This window comes from Spermophilus citellus (genome assembly GCF_964194105.1).
Source record: "Spermophilus citellus genome assembly, chromosome: 4".
NCBI lineage: Eukaryota > Metazoa > Chordata > Mammalia > Rodentia > Sciuridae > Spermophilus > Spermophilus citellus.
In genome coordinates this window covers 48,541,095-48,559,691 of record NC_138185.1, presented here as the reverse complement: position 1 = coordinate 48,559,691, position 18,597 = coordinate 48,541,095, and the positions used below count along the sequence as shown (strand labels likewise).

At 41.2% G+C, this 18,597-nt stretch overlaps 2 protein-coding genes across 2 annotated transcripts; one reads left to right on the top strand and one right to left on the bottom strand.

The window, feature by feature from the left end:
- Positions 1-2,640: 2,640 nt before the first annotated feature.
- On the top strand, positions 2,641-6,373 carry CST11 (cystatin 11; the record flags this gene model as incomplete). Its single annotated transcript, XM_081292836.1, has 3 exons — positions 2,641-2,862; positions 3,765-3,869; positions 6,290-6,373. 3 exons carry the CDS (start codon positions 2,641-2,643, stop codon positions 6,371-6,373), a joined length of 411 nt encoding a protein of 136 aa, XP_081148962.1.
- A 4,701-nt stretch (positions 6,374-11,074) lies between these two features.
- CSTL1 (cystatin like 1) lies at positions 11,075-16,230 on the bottom strand (the record flags this gene model as incomplete). The annotated part of the gene is made up of 3 exons (XM_081292750.1): positions 11,075-11,397; positions 12,754-12,864; positions 16,012-16,230. The coding sequence occupies 3 exons, from the start codon at positions 16,228-16,230 to the stop codon at positions 11,314-11,316; spliced, it is 414 nt and encodes a 137-aa protein (XP_081148876.1). The 3' UTR covers positions 11,075-11,313.
- Positions 16,231-18,597: the final 2,367 nt, after the last annotated feature.

The following is an 18,597-nucleotide window of genomic DNA, read 5'->3' as shown; positions in this document are numbered from 1 at the left end:
ACAATCTTTAAAACTCAACACTTTAAAAACAATTAATAAATGGTCAAAAGGCAAAAACAGACACTTTAACAAAAATTTATAAATAGAAAAAAATCATAAAGTGATCAATGACTAATAGGGAATAAATTCCACATCATTACCAATTAGACAAATGTTAAAACCATGATGAAATACCAATGCTGGATGCTTATATATGCTATTTCTGATCTTGTAGCAACTCTGCAAGAGAGAATTAATGAATGTGTCTCTGCCATGTCACCCTAGACCAAAGAACAGAAGACAAAATTTCATAAATATTGTTTAGAACACCTTACAATAATCTCATCATGTGTTGGTCATATGAGGCCATGAGAATCAGAAGCCAAAAATAAAGTGACTTAAACATACAAGAGTTCATTTTCTTCTATAAAAGAAGTTAGGATAGCAATATAGGCTTGGAATGGTGACTCCAAAAACTGATGAGGGCACAAGGCACCAAGTTCCTTTCATCTTTCTGCTGTTCCATTCTCAGAGCTAGTCTTTGTCCTTAGTTTATTTCTTCTTCCAATACAGCTGCAGGGGCTCCACTCATCATTTGCTTATTCCCAATAGCAAATAAGGCAAATGTGACCCTTCCCAACTAAGTCAGCTCTTCATAGAATGAGTCCTTCTATGTCTTAACTATCATTTTACTTATTTCTTGGTCAAATGGTATCATGGTTTGGATCTGGAATGTCCCCCAGTGCAGCAATGTCCAGAGATAGGACTTTCAGGAATTGATTGGAATACGAGCGCTCTGACCTCATCAGTGGATTGATCCATTGAGAGCTAAATGGGAGGTTAAGGAAACCGTAGGCATGTGGCACAATTGAAGGAAGTAGATCACTGAGGGTGTACCCTGGAAGGGTATTTCTTGTCCTCAGCCCTTTCTCCATCTCCTTTTTTCTCAGCAAGAGAAACAATAAGAGAGGTAAATAGGAAGCCTACATCCTGGAAACAAATCTTTACTCCTCACACTTCAGATAGAGCCCTAATATCCAGAGTATACAAAGAACTCAAAAAATTAGACAATAAGATAACAAATAACCCAATCAACAAATGGGCCAAGGACCTGAACAGACACTTCTCAGAGGAGGACATACAATCAATCAACAAGTACATGAAAAAATGCTCACCATCTCTAGCAGTCAGAGAAATGCAAATCAAGACCACTCTAAGATACCATCTCTCCTTTGTATTTAATTCAAAGATCCTTTCACCTATTACAGTGGGATTGAGGTGGTTGAGTGTCTCCGTGTATCTTTTGTGCTTGTGTATGTCAGTGTGGGTGTGTACATGGGCCATGTCTGTGTGGGTGTGTCAGTGTGAGTTTAGATATGGATGTGGAGCAAGGGTATAGGTGCACAAGTCTGTGTGTAGATATGCACTTGTATGTGTGTGTCAGTATGAGTGTAGGTGTGTATGTGGAACAGGAGTGTAGACACATGTGCCTGTCTGTGGCATGCCTGAAGACAGGCATGTGTCTGTGTTAACATCAATGTGGATAAGTGGATGATTACTATATGTGTCTGCAAGGAAGGCTAGGTGGGAGGTGTTAGGAGAGAGATGCTGTTTCCTTGTCATGGGGCCTTCCACCCACGGGAAAACCAAGCTGATCATTAAGAACAACACTTGGAACAGGCATCCTGTCCTCCCAGGTAGGTCTTCCCTGTACTCACCCACATTCTCCCCTGGGTTCCCACACACAGGAAGGAAACGTCACTACACATCATTGAATTATATCCTTCCAAATAACACCTCAAAAGGCTTTCTTAGTAGTAATACCTAACAGTGCATCCAGCTGGCACCTGCACTGAGGGCCAGTGACATGTGTGCCAGCCTTCTCCTACAAGATTTCTTCCTTCTCTACTTGCACACCAAGCTTGGGGTTCCCATGTGGTCTTATCTTGCTGAGAGCAGTTTCCACGTAGAAAGCTTTTTGCATCTCCCACCTGAAAATATAGAACCTCTCCCTTGGTCTCTTTCTCGACCCATCCTCCTCCAAAACATGGATTTGGGGACAGGTGCCATTGGCCTCACAGGTGAGCCTTTCTGACTTCACACTCTTTTGTCTGGTCACCTATTCCTTTGTTCTTTGGAGAATGCTTTCTGTACAGACCTTACCTTCAGGGACTCCTCCTTCCCAGGCCCACCTGGTGTTGACTTGCTTCCTGGAATCCAATACCCTCATGTTTTCATAATTTCCTGTACTCCAGACTTCCTACAGAACATGCTCAAGTGAGCTCAGGGGACAAAGGCTCCTGGCCTGGCTTCCTTTAAGATTGTACTAAGTCCACAGAAGAGTGTGTATTGCTGAGGAAGCAGCTGCAAAAGAGAAGGGGTGTGTGTGAGTGTGTGTGTGTATGTGTGTGTGTGTGTGTGTGTGTGTGTGTGTAAAACAAGAGCTTATAAGAAAAGAATGACGGAAATTGGAGTGAGCTTGCCAATCATTGCACTCTTCCCAGAGCAGGCAAGAGAAAAGAGGAGGAGAGGTGAAGTGTGGGTGTTCACCATGGGTTGCTTTTAAATCCAGCCAGGGCAGATGGGGCTGCCAGTCTGATATAGCTGGCTCCTGGGAGGGATAGGAGTGGGATTTTCCTGTTCCTATCTAGCTAAAGGAGGATGACCAGACTCTGGCAGTCTCCGCAGCTCCTGGTGGCCATTCTAATGTCCCTGGTGGCCTTCACCTACCAAGTAAAGAAATCCTTGATAAGTATCTACGAAGCATCTGCAGTGGAAAACTTCGTAGAAGACACCTTAAAGTACATCAACAATGAATACAACAAGCAAAGTGATGACACATACAACTTCAGGATCCTTCGAGTCCTAAAGATCCAGAAGAAGGTCAGTGAGTGGCTTCCGTCCTCTCCTCACCACACCCAACCTCCAGGGACCCACTGATACTACAGGGTGTGTCCTACTCCAGTGAAATCTAGTGCCACATGAAGCAGGCTTTTTTTTTTCAATATAATTTTTTATTTCTCACTGAGATCCTTCTCCAAATTTAGGTATAAGTGGGGCCAATAGATGGTACTTGATAATGCAAAACAATTATTGCTTGTTCTTTCAGAATAATTCTAATGTTTCAATCCTCATCCATATTAATCTTTTAATTTTTATTTATAAATAACAGCAGAATGCATTACAATTCTTATTACACTGATAGAACACAATTTTTCATATCTCTGGTTGTATGTGCAGTATATTCACGTGAAGCAGGCATTTTAAAAGAAATATACATTCTCTAGAATGAATGAAGTTGTTCTTTAAAGATACTAAAAAAATGATCAATGGTCAACAATTTATACACCAAGGGCCAAATCTCCTGCTGCCTGCATTTGTAAATAGAGTTGCTTTGAAGCCCAGCCAAACCTACACATATATACCACCTGGCTGTGGTAATGCTTCCATGGCACAACTGACAAGTTGTAGCAGAGACTAGATAGCTCACAAAGCCTAAAATGTTTACAATCTATCCATTACCAGAAAAACTTTACAGATTTCTGCCTTAAACCCTTTGCATCACTTCTATTATACAATGGGGAACTTTGCTTATGAAGCAAGAAACATAGTGTTTCTTGTGGCTTCTGGTGTATTCTCTTTGAATGACAAAAAGAGGCAAGGCATCACACAAGAAGAGACCACCAATCAGTCTAGGACAAAGTATAAATGAATGTCTGTATGCAGAAACAGCAGAGAAGGGAGAAGAGGTTGCTCTGCATCTCCTTGTCTCTTGATGCCCACAGATAACCGACCATATGGAGATCCTTGCACATGTGGAGATGCAGAGAACTGTCTGCCTGAAGCCAAAGATGGGCAACTGTGAAATTCAAAATGGGAAACTTTACAAGGTACTTGGTAAAACGCATTCACTTAGAGAGAATTCATTTTCAGTAGGTTATTTTTTTCTGTATGATGAGGTTGGGGCAGAACTATTTAGGATTCATTCAAGCTTGCTTGAGGGGCTGGAGATATGGCTCAAGTAGTAGCACGCTAGCCTGGCATGCGTGAGGCACTGGGTTCGATCCTCAGCACCACATAAAAATAAAGTAAAAATATTGTGTCCACTTAAAGCTAAAAAATAAATATATAAAAAATTCATTCAAGCTTGCTTGAAAAGAATGCATGAATGATACCTTCTCTCTCAGAGAGAAAAGGCAAAGATGGGAATGACCAAGGTATCACTCTTTGGTTGCTGAAAGGATTATAAAGAGGCTGAAGTGGTCCAGAGGAGCCATAGAGATGGCTAAATTGCAGGGGAACAGGAAACAGTCAAATTATTAGTAAAACTCTAGCAGCCAGAGGGACCCAGCGCTTGCTGAATATCTGAACATCAGCACACCAAGAATGTGCAATTCCTGAGCTCCTGTCCTTCTTCCTTTCAACCAACAGTGTTTGGCAAGCATAAGACCAAAAAACAAGTTGAAAATAATTCGGCCAGTGGCAGAGCTGGGTTGGGGAGAATGAGCCCATGTGTGTATGATATGCTGAGTGGCCTCCTGCCCCAAAGTCTGCTCAGTCATCAGCATGCTTCATTCCTGCTTAGCACTGTTTACCTGAAGGAGGCTGGGCAGACACTGGCCCACACCATCACTACTGTGTGCAGAGTTAGGGTCAGTTCTCTGTACAGAAAGACCTGGAAGGTTGTCTCAGTAGTCTTCCAGATCTCTTACTCATCCAAAAGAATTAAATCTAGGATAATTGTATATCCCTCTTTGCCTAGAAGAGTCCTGACTTATGACAACTTTTTAATATAATCATTTAATAGCATATCCTTTTGCTTATATCATGGCCTTGCTTGATTCATAAATTATGTGGTCACCCTAGTTATAATAGTCTGAAGTTTCTCAACACAGAAATGTGTCCATCCCTGGATTCCCTTCTCATGCTCTACATGTATAATTCTTCAAAATCTAGCAAGGAAGTCTTCTTTGGTTCTTCCCCAGGGAAGATCATAAAATTTCTGTAAAGAATAACTTAATCTAACAGTAAAGTCAAATTTTTAAAAATTAAACTTTCTTACTAGAGAGACTGAATTGGTGGAGTTAGTATGCTGAGTTCTATTTTAAGAAAAATGTAAAAGTAAGCCTCACCCTTTACATCTAGGCTTCCAAGTGAAAAGCAGGAAAAACAGAATCAGACCTCCCAAAAAATAATAATCAATCATATGCAAAATATATTTAAAATATTGATTTTCATTATGGAATAAAAATGGAGTAAAAAATAAGAGAAACTTGGGAAACGATAAAAAGAAAGCAAGGAGAAAATAACGATATGCATAGATGGATGGATGGACAAATTAAGGAAACCGAGATAGATGGATTGGGTGAAAGGAAGGAAGTTAGATGCATAGATGGAAGGAAGGAAAATGAATGGACATTGAATGGAATTGCAAGTGTGTTTGGATGAATGAATGGATAAACAGATGAGTAGATGAATGGAAGGATATAAATGGTTGGAAGGAAGGGAGGGAGAGAGAAGAAAAGGAAGAAAGGGAATCAATGGAGGCCAAGTAAGAGAAGGTATAGAGTAAAAACCACGAGTAAAAATGAAAAGGAAAAACAATCAGTGATTCCTATGGTGAACAATGGCTGGGCAAACACTTCATTTTTATTCTTCAAATTTGATCATAAATGGATGTTTTCTGAAATGATTCCAGCAATATGACTATCAAATGACTAAAATCAAGAATATAAAAACAGATCTGGATTAGAGAGGCGGTGTGGGAAGCCACTCCAAATGCACACACCTTTAAGTCCTGATGCACCACGGGGATCTGAAAGATCACTGAGTCTGACACCGTACGTAGTATCATGACTCTTGACTCACGCTTTTCCCTTCACGCTTTTCCCTTGTGTGGATAATAAGGTGTGGCCCTGGGAGTGGCCCTAGGAGTAGGCGGCACCCAGAGGGGTTGAGCTACACTCACCTGTTCCCTTGTAATCCTATCCCTTGCCTCATTTGAATGGCTTCATCCCAATAAAACGGTTCAGCACGTGCTCCTCTCTCTCTTTCCATGGACCCCTAAGGTCGGAGGAACCATCACAGGACCCAAATAAAAAGGTATTTGTCTGTCTCTGTGTGATTATTTCATGCAGCCCAGTTCACCTGGAGTGACCTTGAGTGTTTAGTTGTGAGACCCGACAAGGTGGTGTTGTTTTCCCTGTCCTTATATCTTATATCCCCTTCTTTCTCCCTGGCATGTAAATTTCACTTTGCATGTTAATCTCCTTAAGTACTGTTTTTTTGTTTGTTTGTTTGTTTGTTTTAGAAAATCCACTGCTACTTCTCAGTGTTTGTTATACCCTGGACTGAAACGTACAAAATTCTGGGCAAAAACTGCAGCAACATCTGAATGCCCTGGAGCACACACCTGTGGTCACTGTATTCAATGGTCCAGAAACCAACAGTAATCTTCAGTAGACAATAAATATTTGTCAACCTGTTTCCTTTAATGGTCTTCATGGTTGTGCTCTCTTTTTCTTAAATTCTTCAGCTCATAATAATATGATGTGGAGAGTCTGCTGGACCAGGACAATTTTGGGGTCCAAATGAAGTAATACGAATAATTTCTTCTGCCTTGCCTGACAAAAGAATTTCAGCCTTATCCTTATATCAAGCAGGAGTCTTTAGATTTTAAAATAAGATGGAAAAGATAAGGAGATTAAACAGAAGGGAAAATGTTTCAAGTAACTTTTTTTAAGATAGAATTTTTTAATATTTATTTTTTAGTTTTCGGCAGACACACATCTTTGTTTGTATGTGGTGCTAAGGATCAAACCCGGGCAGCATGCATGGCAGGTGAGTGCACTACTGCTTGAGCCACATCCCCAGCCCTCAAGTAACTTGAATCAACAGCCCAGGGATATTTGCAAGTGTGTCTCATAATGGAATCTCTGAGGAGCCTAGTGAAGAGCACCCCTGTCCTCACCTGAAATGTGAAACAAAGAGAGCCAGGCAGAGTGGCACATGCCTATAATTCCAGCAGCTCAGAAGGCTGAGGCAGGAGAATCACAAATTCAAAGCCAGCCTCAGCAACCTAGTAAGGCCCTAAGCAACTTAGAAAGACCCTGTCTTAAAATAAAAAAGGGCTGGGGGTATGGCTCAGTGGTTAAGAACCCCTAGGTTCAATCTCTAGTACCAAACAAAAAATGTGTGAAAGAAGGAGAAAAACCACAATAAAGAAATATGAGACTTTTGTTATTGATTAGCTCTAGATTGAGAGATAGATGTACCTACTTCATTTTCACATGCAAGTGTACTTTCTACCACCAAACTCCATAATTAGACTTCTGCCCCATAACACCAGCAACACTGGATCAGAGCTGGTCTTTCCATGAATTCTGTAGTATTCCTGCTGTAGGAGCAAAGGAATATATGCTCCCTGTTGGAAGAGGAAATGGGATACAATGCCCATTTTATTTTTCCCACATAGACTGTCAGATTAATTCTGCCAGGAGAGGAAGGATCAAGGCAGGGAAAAATAATGCCATTTTAAAGGGGATATGCTTTCTGTCTCAGTCTGTTTTCTGTTGCTAACATTTCAATATCATAGATTGGGTATGTTATTTAAAAAAAAAGGCAAATTTTGACTTGTGTTTCTGTTCCAAGATCAAAAGACATGATCTGGTGATGACCTCCCTACTGGCAACACCTGGAGGTGGCATGCGGTATCACATGGTGAAAGCTATAGAGTACAGGAGAGATCCTTATCAAACTGGCTTCTATAGCAGAGCCACTCTCAAGATAACCCACTAACTCATGAACCCGCTAATCTATTTATCATGTGAATGAATTATTCCTTTAATCATGTGAATGGATTAATCTGTTAATCACATGTATGGATTAATCCATTCATGAGAGCAGAGCCCTAACCACCTCTCAAAAGTCCCAAATTATCCTTTTAATACCTCACAATGGTGATTAAATGTCAATATAAGTTTAGGAGGAAAGAAACCATATTCAAATCATAGCACTTTTCATGATGGCTCGACAACAGTGGGGCATAAATGTCCCCCCTACCCGATGGTTTAACTCAAGGCCTCAAACATTGTCAGCAGGCTCCTCCCACTTCAGTTCTTCCATATGGTCTCAGGAGAGCTGCCAGCAACTCAGTGGGATCACCTTTGTCCTCTTCACATCCAGTAGAAAGGAATATCTAATGCCCAAGCCTCTAGCAAAGGCTGAAAACACACACACACACACACACACACACACACAAACACACACACACAACACAGAACATTCATCTAAGGGAGTTGGAAGTTAGGAACTGGGATATTATCCAATGGTTCCAGTCAGTATTTGTTGAGGGTAGCTCCTAGAGGGCATTAATTCTCTAGTATTTCTGGCCTGGTTGCTCCAGAGCACAGCAAACAGCAGAGAGTACCTGCAGATAAAGGGGTACAGGTGCTGGCACTTGGAAGTTGACCTGGCATGCACAGAGAGAAAGGCTGAAAGGATACAGCAGAGTACCAGCAGAATGTTCCTTGCACATATGCATTGTAAACTGTGAGGCATACTAGCCACAACAGGATAGCTGGGACCTCTCACATAACAGAAACTTTAGCTTCTACTCTCTATCAAAATTCTGGAAGGTTCAGGGCCCTGTTTCATGTGGGTCCTAGGTGAGATTCCCCTCTGCCAACAATCTGGGATGATACTAACCTAAAATATCAGCAAGTTTGAAAAAAGCAGGACCTACTTCATGAAACAGTTACAAAGATTAAAGATGATAATGTACATAAATTGCATAACACCATGTTCTAACACAAGGCAGGTATTCAAATGAATGCTAGCTAGTAATAGGCAGTAGCAGTGATAGTAATTTAATATCAATCAGTAACTAATGCTCTTCAGGTATTTTGGCTATTTTGTCCCCAAGGCAGGGATTATTATCTTTGGGGGAAAAAAGAGATGGTACATTCATGCCCATTAATCTCTTGGATTTTTCAGCCCATATTTGAAGATTCTTTTAAAACTATTTTTTCTCATTTATTGTATTTTTATAGGAAATTACAAAGATAATTCAGAAAAGTTCCCTGGACCCTTCATCTAGTTATACCTGGTAGTTATAGTTTATATAATAGAAAAAAATCTTAACTAGGAAGTTGACATTAGTACAGTGTATGTTTGTCATTTTGTTACATGTGTACATTTGTGCAACTACCACCACAATCCAGATATCAGACCCATGCCATCCCAGAGAGCCCTGCTGTGCTGCTTCTGGATACCCAGTAAGAGACCACAGGCCCTTTGCCTCACAGCGGTCTGCTTATGCCCAACCCTTCCTGTCTGCCAATAATAAAAAGCAAGGTGGGCAGGTTGGGCAGGGAAAGCTCACTTTTGAATGTTCAAATCAATGTCATAAAGTTTAGTAAAACATTATAAAAAGAATAGAGAGCTAATACGGAATTATATAAAACAAAAATAGAAATGGAACAATTAGACCAACCATGTAAATGAAAGATATAAAATAAATAGGTCTTAGAGGCTTAAATCAACCACTAAGTAATATTGAAAAGGCAATCAAGGAAAAAACTTTACAAACAGGTATTGAGCAAAAACTGTTAAAGGCTGAATACAAGCGCATCCTCACAATAACCAGTTCGACTTATAGGCACATACTAACAGAAACAAGTATACATGTCCATCATACATACATACATGTATGTTTATTGCAAGTAGCTATTATTCTTATAAGTTGAAAACTACTCAAAAATTCATTATCAGAAAATAAATTGTGATTTGTTTGTGTAATGGAATTCTACTCCATAATCAAAGTGAACTATAAGTACAAACGCCTGCAAAATATATATTGAATGAAAGAAACCAAAAAACAAGAGAATACATACTGCATAAATCATCTCTAAAAATTTAATCAGTTATCTCAACCAAGGCAGAGTGTTAGAATCGAGACAGAGGTTGCTTTTGGAGGTTCCTCATTTGCATCATGGAGGAAATCTCCTTGGAAAGCCATTTCATAGATTTGTCATGATGATTGAATTAGATGGCGAGAGCAGCAGGCCTGTGAGTGGCACCCGGTTTGCCCCCCATGGCATTAGATTTGCATGGCAGGATGCTTCTGACCTTTGCACAATGATTTCACCAGCTTTTCCTCTTTTCCTCCATCCCCTTTTCTCCCCCAGGCCTCTCTGGCAATACTCTGTGTCTGGGGCAGGAGAGAAGACCACAGAGTCATGTGGTACACTTGGCTTGCTCTCAGCCCCAGGTTGGGTCTAGCATGTACCTTCTCTACAGGAGTTATAGGAGGGAGAAGCCCACTGAGATAAGTCACTGTAAATGTTGGATGCTCAGAGGCAAACCAGACCCCTGAACTGTCATTCTTAGAAAGGATGCTGGGAAGTCTGACTTTGGCTAAAGTCTGAAGACATAAAGTGTAAACAGTTTCCCCCCAGTGATGCCAATTCTCCCTACCTGAGCAGAGGGCCTCAATGTGTCCAGACTGTCTGTATAGACCATGAGGTCTATGCTGAACATCTACTCTCCTGGGAGTCTAGAATTTTGACACACTCAGAGGTCGGGACCAGTTCCCAACAAAAACCATGGGCACTGATCTCTAACCTGCTTCTCTGGGACATGACATTTCATAAGTGTCATCACAACTCAATGCTGGGGATTAAGCCTGTCCCCATGTGATGGCACTGGGAGAAGATTTTGCAAGCTTCCACCTGGTTTGTGTAGACTTCACCCATACATGCACCTTTTCTTTCTAATGATTTTGTTTTGTTTTTGTCCTGTGTATGACTGTACACTAGTCCTCTGAGACCTCTAATGAATCACCCAACCTAGTTTGCTCCTGGGGACCTGAGACACACACGCAGTGTGAGTCATGGTGTGGTGTGTGTACAGGGAGAACACAGGGCTCCCCCATGCTTGGAACAGAGGTTGGGGATGTTCCTGAATCCAGAATAGTCAGAAGAGGTGGGCTGAGGTAAAGAATGGCAAGTTTCCCTCAAAGACCACTGCACCAGACCCTAAAGACCATGGAATATGTGTGAGTCATATAAATGAAGGTGTGAGTGTAGGGGTGAGAGTGTGAAGGTATGTGTGAATATGTACAAGTATGTCCATGTGTCTGCAAGTAGTGAGATTGTGTGTGTATGTGGGTGTATTAATGTGGGCGTCATTGAAAGTCTAGGTAGTAAGGGTGAGTGAGCATGCATGTGGGTGTAATGAGACCCCAGTGAAGGACACAATGCCTTTTAGAACTTTATAGCAGCTGATGCACAGTGTAGCCATTAAAGGACTCATCGAAGATATTTGCACAAAAGCTCATTTCTCCAGACAAGAGCTGTTCCAGAGCTGGTAATACTGCACCCAGGGCACTGTGTATATCAAAGATTGGCAAATCAAAGTCTGTGAAAGGGAAAAAAACATACAATCAGCTACAGAGGAAATAGTTTTCAAGGGCAAACAGAAGGCTCCTGCCCCTCAGGCCCTGGTGGGCCCAGGGAGTAACTGTCTATAGTCAGCTGGTGGCACTGAGAGGGAGGGACACCAGTCTAGCCATTGGGGGCCCATAGCAGGTGCACCTGGAGCCCATAACCTGGCAGGATCCAGGAATGATGGCAAGGGGCAATGACAACGTTCCTGTCCTCCACTCGTACACCTACACCCAGACACGGGGAGAGATTCTCATATCTGCCAGCTTGAAGAAGGGACAAACTTAGGGACCAGGAAAAGCAGAAAGGGACAGGCATAACTTGGAAGACAAGGAGGAGATTGGACAATCCTCAGCAACTTGGAAAGTAAGAGTCCAGACTTGAACAAGGGCCCCAAGGAAAAGGAAACACTGCTTTCTGACAGGGGTAGGCAGGTGGGAGTGGAGGCCAAGTGACAGAAGGCCTGGGCCATAACTATGCTGCCCAATAGAGAGACTACCTAATCAAAGAGTCTTCCTCCCTCTTCCAGGTGTCTCAGGAGGTGTTAGGCAGCCCCAGGGCTGCATCCTAACCAGCAGAATCCTCACAGCTGGAAAAGCTGCCAACATTCAATGAATGCATTTCAAAATGTTCATTTCCAAACTAAAATCAGCACAATGTAGTAATGTATGCACACCAATATTTATAGAAGCATGATCCACAATGGCCAAGCTATGGAACCAACCTAGGTGCCCATTAATAGACAAATGGATAAAGAAAATGAGACATACATGCATAATGGAGTTCTGCTCAGCCATAAAGAAGAATAAAATTATGTCATTTGCAAGTAAATTAAAGGAATTAGAGAACATCGTGCTAAGTGGAATAAACCAGACTTAGAAAGTCAAGAGTCAAATATTTTCTCTTGTACATGGAAACTAGAGAGAAAAAAGAAAATTTTAAAGGAATCTCATGAAAATAGAAGTACAGTAGAAGTAGGGAACCAGGAGGGAGGAGAGGAAAAGGGAAGCACTGAGAAATGAAGTTGACCCTGTATGAATATATCAGAGTGCATTCCAATTGTGTGTATATAACTATAATGCAACAATACATAAATAAATAAGAGGGAGAGAATAGAGGAAGGGGATCAGGGAAGGGATGAAGATAGGGAAAGAGGAAATACTGGGGGATTGAGATAGAGCAAGTTATGTTATATGCATTGATGAATATGTCAAAATGAACCTCACTATTATGTACAACTGTAATGCACTAAAAAGTAATAAATAAATAAAATGTTCATTCCACCTCCTCTTTGATCTCAGGTCCCTCTCAAAAGACTCCCATCACATACCTTTTTCAGCTTCTTTTTTTGCAGGGGGCATTCAGTAGTTTTTGTTTCATTCCTTTTGCATTTGGTCCTGCTGATCTTCACAGTAAGCAAATACTCCACTCCTGTTGTCAGCTGATGAGAAGCAACTGTTAGTTTCAACTCTATACATCCAATGACTGAGACTGTTCAAGAAGGGATAGAACTAGGATTGAATCCCCAGAGCCACAATTCCTGTTCCCATAGCTCACCCATCCAAAACTCAGCTCCTTTCTTCCTCTTGGCTTAACAAGTCTCAGTAGTACAAAAGGTTCCTGGTGAGCCCCTAATTCCTGGCCCCTGGATCAGCTATAGATTGCTTATCTTCTGTTTCCCATCCATATTCAGGACAAAGGAAGTGGCAGCAAGCTGGGTTGCCTAGCAACCACAAACCACTCCCGAGTGGTCACATACCATCTTCATAATGCAGAGAGCCAGTGTCTCATTTGTGTCCTCCCAGTCCCTACAGCCATTTCTTCCCCACCTAACCTCCCCTTCCTGCCTGGTCAATCTGAAGAGAGAGAGAGTTTAGCACATAGCTAAAAATGGATTTCAGAATCAAAATTGATTTGGGGCATGCACTCCCCATTTACTGACTCTGTGACCTTGAGCAAGTTACTTAACAGCCTCATTTCCTTCACTTACAGAGTCCAAATAACCATTATGCCTTCTTGTGGAATTAGTTATGTGCACTAAAGGGAAGCATGCAATTCACTTAATGCATTCAAAATACACTTTAAATTTTTTTAAATTATAAATTATTTAATATTTCAGTAAAGTATCTGGAACACTACTCTGGAGCAGCTATGGAGTTGGGAGAGCCAGAGAAGAGAAGATAGGAGATCTGGCTTTAGCTCCTAAGATCTCTAAACTTGGATGATCCTTCCAACTCCCTGAATCCGTTTTTTTCTGGGGTGTACAAGAATGAAGGAAGAGAATGTGGTAAATATGTGAGCTACCGGGAAGACAAAGTCACGGCCATTTCCTATGGTTGTCCTTTGTCTTCTTTTACTCATGATCAAGTCTAACCCTGTGAAGACTAAAGGGAGGATGGTTAAGAAAGGTCTTTGTGGACAGGGAGATCCCACACTCAGAAGAAAAACTCTAATCTACTTTGCAAATGAGACATTGAGGCCTGTAGAGTTACATGGTTATTGTTTCCTGTTGGGAACTGAGCTGGATTCCCCAGGTTATTAGAGAGCTCTGAATTGGTAAGGGAAAATGCTACAAGGAGTCCCCTGCTTTCTTTCCCAAATGTCAGTGGTCAAATCAAATGAAATAACTTGATGTTCTCTGGGGTTGTAGAAGCAGGGCATGTCCATTCTGCTCCTGGAAGACTCCGCTAGAAAATTTTGGGGCAGGGCCTCAGGTATATCGGCCTAAAGAAATACTGTGACCCCAGCTCCAATATTCACTGAAACACCCCAGGGTACAGATGCTCCTCTGCTGGTCGTCAAACGGCAGTTCCAACTATGAGTTGGCCTCTTGCAGGGCTGTCCAAACACTGTCACCCTGACCATCATATTCTCTGTATATAGGAAAAAATTACAATTCTGGTCATATATTTAACTAACAATCCAGTGTGTGAAGTATTATTCAGTTAGCCTTGATTTTTTTTTACCTTTGTCTTATTTATTTATTTTTATGTGGTGCTAAGGATCGAACCCAGGGCTTTGCATGCACTAGATGAGCACTCTACCACTGAGCCACAGCCACAGCCCCTTAGACTTGATTTTTAAGAAATGGTTGCAGGCTGGGGATGTGGCTCAAGTGGTAGCGCGCTCGACTGGCATGCGTGCAGCCCGGTTTCGATCCTCAGCACCACATACAAACAAAGATGTTGTGTCTGCCGAGAACTAAAAAAAAAATAAATATTAAAAATTCTTTCTCTCTCCTCCCTCTCTCTCTCTTTAAAAAAAAGAAAAGAAAAGAAATGGTTGCAATAACAGCAAATGTTTTTACAAGTGCTACTAGATGTCAACACTGTGCTAAGTATTTCCCTCTTATTCTGACCCACTTTGCAGGTGAGGAGACTGATAATGGCAGAGTTGAGATGACACTTGACCAAAAGCCCACAGTTGGGAAGAGCTAAGTGTCAAAAACCAGAAAGGATACCTGGAGCTCAGACCCAGGCAACCCTTCATACCAACCTGCTATAATACTCTGTAAAGTATTGGGATACTCATAGTCAGGGGTATTCAAATCAAATCTGCCCAGAGACCTGTCTTCAAGATCACCCAGCTATCAAGAGACAAACCTGTTCTGTTGCTTATCATTTTGAATGACATTAGAAATTTGTTCAGAAAGATTGTTTAGAAAGTCTTCTTTAACAGTTAACTGTTGATCATGGATTGATCTCACAAGTCAGGATTTGGAATCTTGGTTTTATCCTTGAGAAACTGATCCAAGACAACAAGTTAAATGAGAACACTACCATCTGGCGGTAGAAGCATGTAATTGACAGAGACCCGTAGGAATGTTGACGCTGTGATAAGAGGACCGCCTGTGTATCACACTAACACTGCCCACCACAACACCCTGCCTTTCTGCCTGGCTAATCTTCCCTCTACCAAATGCTTGCATTTCTCTCTGGCTAGAGATCTTTCCCGTAATCAATTAGTTTTTCCCAATCTGGCTAAATTAAGACCTCGTACTGTCTTTGTCCTAAGTTACATAATTTATCATCTGAACTTGAGCGAAGGTTACACCAATAAAAGTGGTTTTCAAACAACTTCCTTTTACTTTATCATCTTTCAATTGTTATATTTTTAAAACCTTGTAAACAGGAGGCAATGTAATTGAAGTCTATCTCCCGCCTCTCCCACCTTTCCTGTCTCAAAAAGACTTCTGTGATTCTAGAATACAGAAAACCCAATCTGAAATTCTACAACCCTAGACACTGAAAAACTATTTGGGGGAAGAAGAAACCTGTAGAATGTTTGCATTTGCCAAATGAAACCCTTCTAAAAAACAGAAACATCCTTATTTATTATCATGTGGAAAGAGCAGTAGGGAACCTCAGTGGACATGTTGCTTTTGACCAAGAGTAAGGGAGTGAGGGTTGACTCCAGTCCTCAGACAAGTATTTTGAAAGCATGACTAAGGCACCCATTCCCAGTGAAGCTGCTCCCCACTTGGAGTCACTGTCTTTTGCTTCTTTTGGGAGCCTCATCAGAAGGCCTATGTGTTGGCGAATACAAGAATGGGGGCCCTGAAAATGTCTGGAGAAACCAAGGCACAAACCTGCATCTGACTTCGAATAAGCTTCCGTACTCGAAATAAGTAGGTATCATTGCTGGCATTGTTGTAGGAATCAATGAAGAAGCTGAGTGTTGAGTTCCTATTGTTCTTGCTCATGGACACATTCTGGAAGCCCTCCCACCTTTCAAAGTGACCGAGTACAGCTACCAGCACCACGCCAACCAGCAACAGCAGGGGAGTCCTCCAGGCTCTGAGGCCCATTTTTCAGCCTCAGAAACCTCCTCTCAATTGGCACAGGTGAGGGTACGCAGTGTCTTGCAATTCTCTTGCTCTTCCAAGGTGGATCTCACCAACAGCCTTTCCTGAAAGATGGTTTGCCTGCATTTAAACACAAATCAAGACCCAGGCCTTGTCCTTCTCAGGTCCTGAAGGAGGCCAGCCAAGGAAATCTCCCTGAAGGGCTTCTCAGGCCACACCAGTCCGTTTTCTACCCATTTACAACACACAGTCCAGGCAAGGGAAGTTTCCAAAAACCTGAGGTATAAAAGCCTCCTTCCTTGCCCACATGCAAGAAAACTCCAGCACAGACCAGGACAGTGTTATTCAATAACAACTGACATAGAAGGGTAATATTTAAACTGAGATATAAGGAATCAGTTACATTTAACAAGGAGAAACTGAGATATAAGGAATCAGTTACATTTAACGAGGAGTAGTACATTCTACATACCTACCTTGGGTTCCCAGAGTCTTACCAAGCCATCAACTATTCTGTGTGCTTCCTCTAAAGACAGGTTTTCCTTGCCACACAGTTGTCACAGATTTCTGCCTATTAAGTCTAACTGTACCTGCAGGCCCTGGCACTGACTCTTGCCATCCCCAATGGAGTTTTGTGACATAATCCTACCCTCCCTATGAGGGAAGAATAATATGTGGGCCACATTAAGAAATTAATCCTACAGAGCCCTAAAATTTTCCTGCACCCAGAAGCCCAAATGAACATCTTAGTTTTAAAACATTTATTAATGTGAGACTTGAACAGGATTCTCCAAAAAAAAAAAAACAGAATGCTCATGGGATAATTGATAAAATGTGAATGAAAACTGTGAAATAGTTAATAGTGTTGTCATTTGCTAACTTCTTAGTTTTCATCATTGTACTGCGATTTTAAGAGTCTCATGCTCTACCGACTGAGCTAGCTGGGCACATGTACTGCGATTTTAAAATGTTAACATTTGGGGACATGAAGGATATAGGACAAGGCTTTATGTTATTTTTGCAACTTCTTTGGAAGACTGAAATTATTCCAAAATAAAAGTTAAAATGTCCAAAACTAAATAAAACTATTGATCTGTAAGAATCAGCATGATATGGCAGGGGAAGCACAAGTGTCATTATCCAATTTTCCTGGACTAAAGTCTCATACTAGGGATTCTGGGAATGTTATTTCATCTCCCTGAGCCTCTATTTCTTTGTCTGTAACACGAGAATGGAGAAAAGACTCATGGGTGACTAAGTAGATAAAGGTAAAGAACCTGATCCCAAGTCAGGCTTTTGTGGGTGTTCAGAAAACATCTATATGATTTTTTCTCTGGCTCTGAATGCACACACTTATGTTTGTGATCTGTGGACCCCCTAGCCCCTGAACCAGGCCACCCTCCATTGTGAAAATCCTTCCAGGACCATTACAATATCCACCCTTAATCCTGGAACCTACCTTGCTAGGACATATCCAGCCAGTGGAAATGGAAGCTTTGGAATTCCTTGAGCCAGAGGAGAAGACAACTACTGGAAAATAGATGCAAAAAGATTCCAAATAATATGTGAGGCTATCTATCTCGCCTATCTCAGATCTGGGTCATCTCAGCATGCTCTAGAAATCAGGGATGCATCTGATGAACTGTAGCCCTCAGAGAGGACAATTAAAATTCAGTGAGTTGTATAAGAAAACCCATGAACATGAAGCTAAAAGTATTAAAAGCAAATCTGCTTAAGAAATATGGGAATTAGCAACTCTAAGTGGATCAAAGACTTAGGCATTAGACCAAAGACCCTGTGCCTAACAGAATAAAAAGTAGGCACAAATCTATATCATGTCAGCTTGGGAATCAACTCCCTTAACAAGACTGCTGAAGATCAAGAAGTAAAATCAAGGATCCATAAATGGGATGGAATCAAACTAAGTTTCTTCACAGCAAAAGAAACAATCCAGGAAGTGAAGAGAGAGACTACAGAATGGGAGAAAATCTTTGCCACCTGAACCTCAGATAGAGCATTAATCTCCAGAATATATAAAGAACTCAAAAAAATTAACCCAAAATACAAATAACCCAGTCAATAAATGGGCAAAAGAACTCAATAGATACTTCACAGAAAAAGAAATAAGATCGGTCAACAAATATATGAAAATATATTCAACATCTCTAGCAATTAGAGAAATGCAAATTAAAACTACATGAAATTCCATCTCATTCCAGTAAGAATGACAATTATCAAGAAACAATAAATGTTGGAGAGGATATAGGAGAAAAGGAACACTCATGCATCACTGATGGGACTGTAAATTGGTGCAACCATTATGGAAAACAGTATGAAGATTCCTCAGGAAACTTGGAATGGAGCCACCAT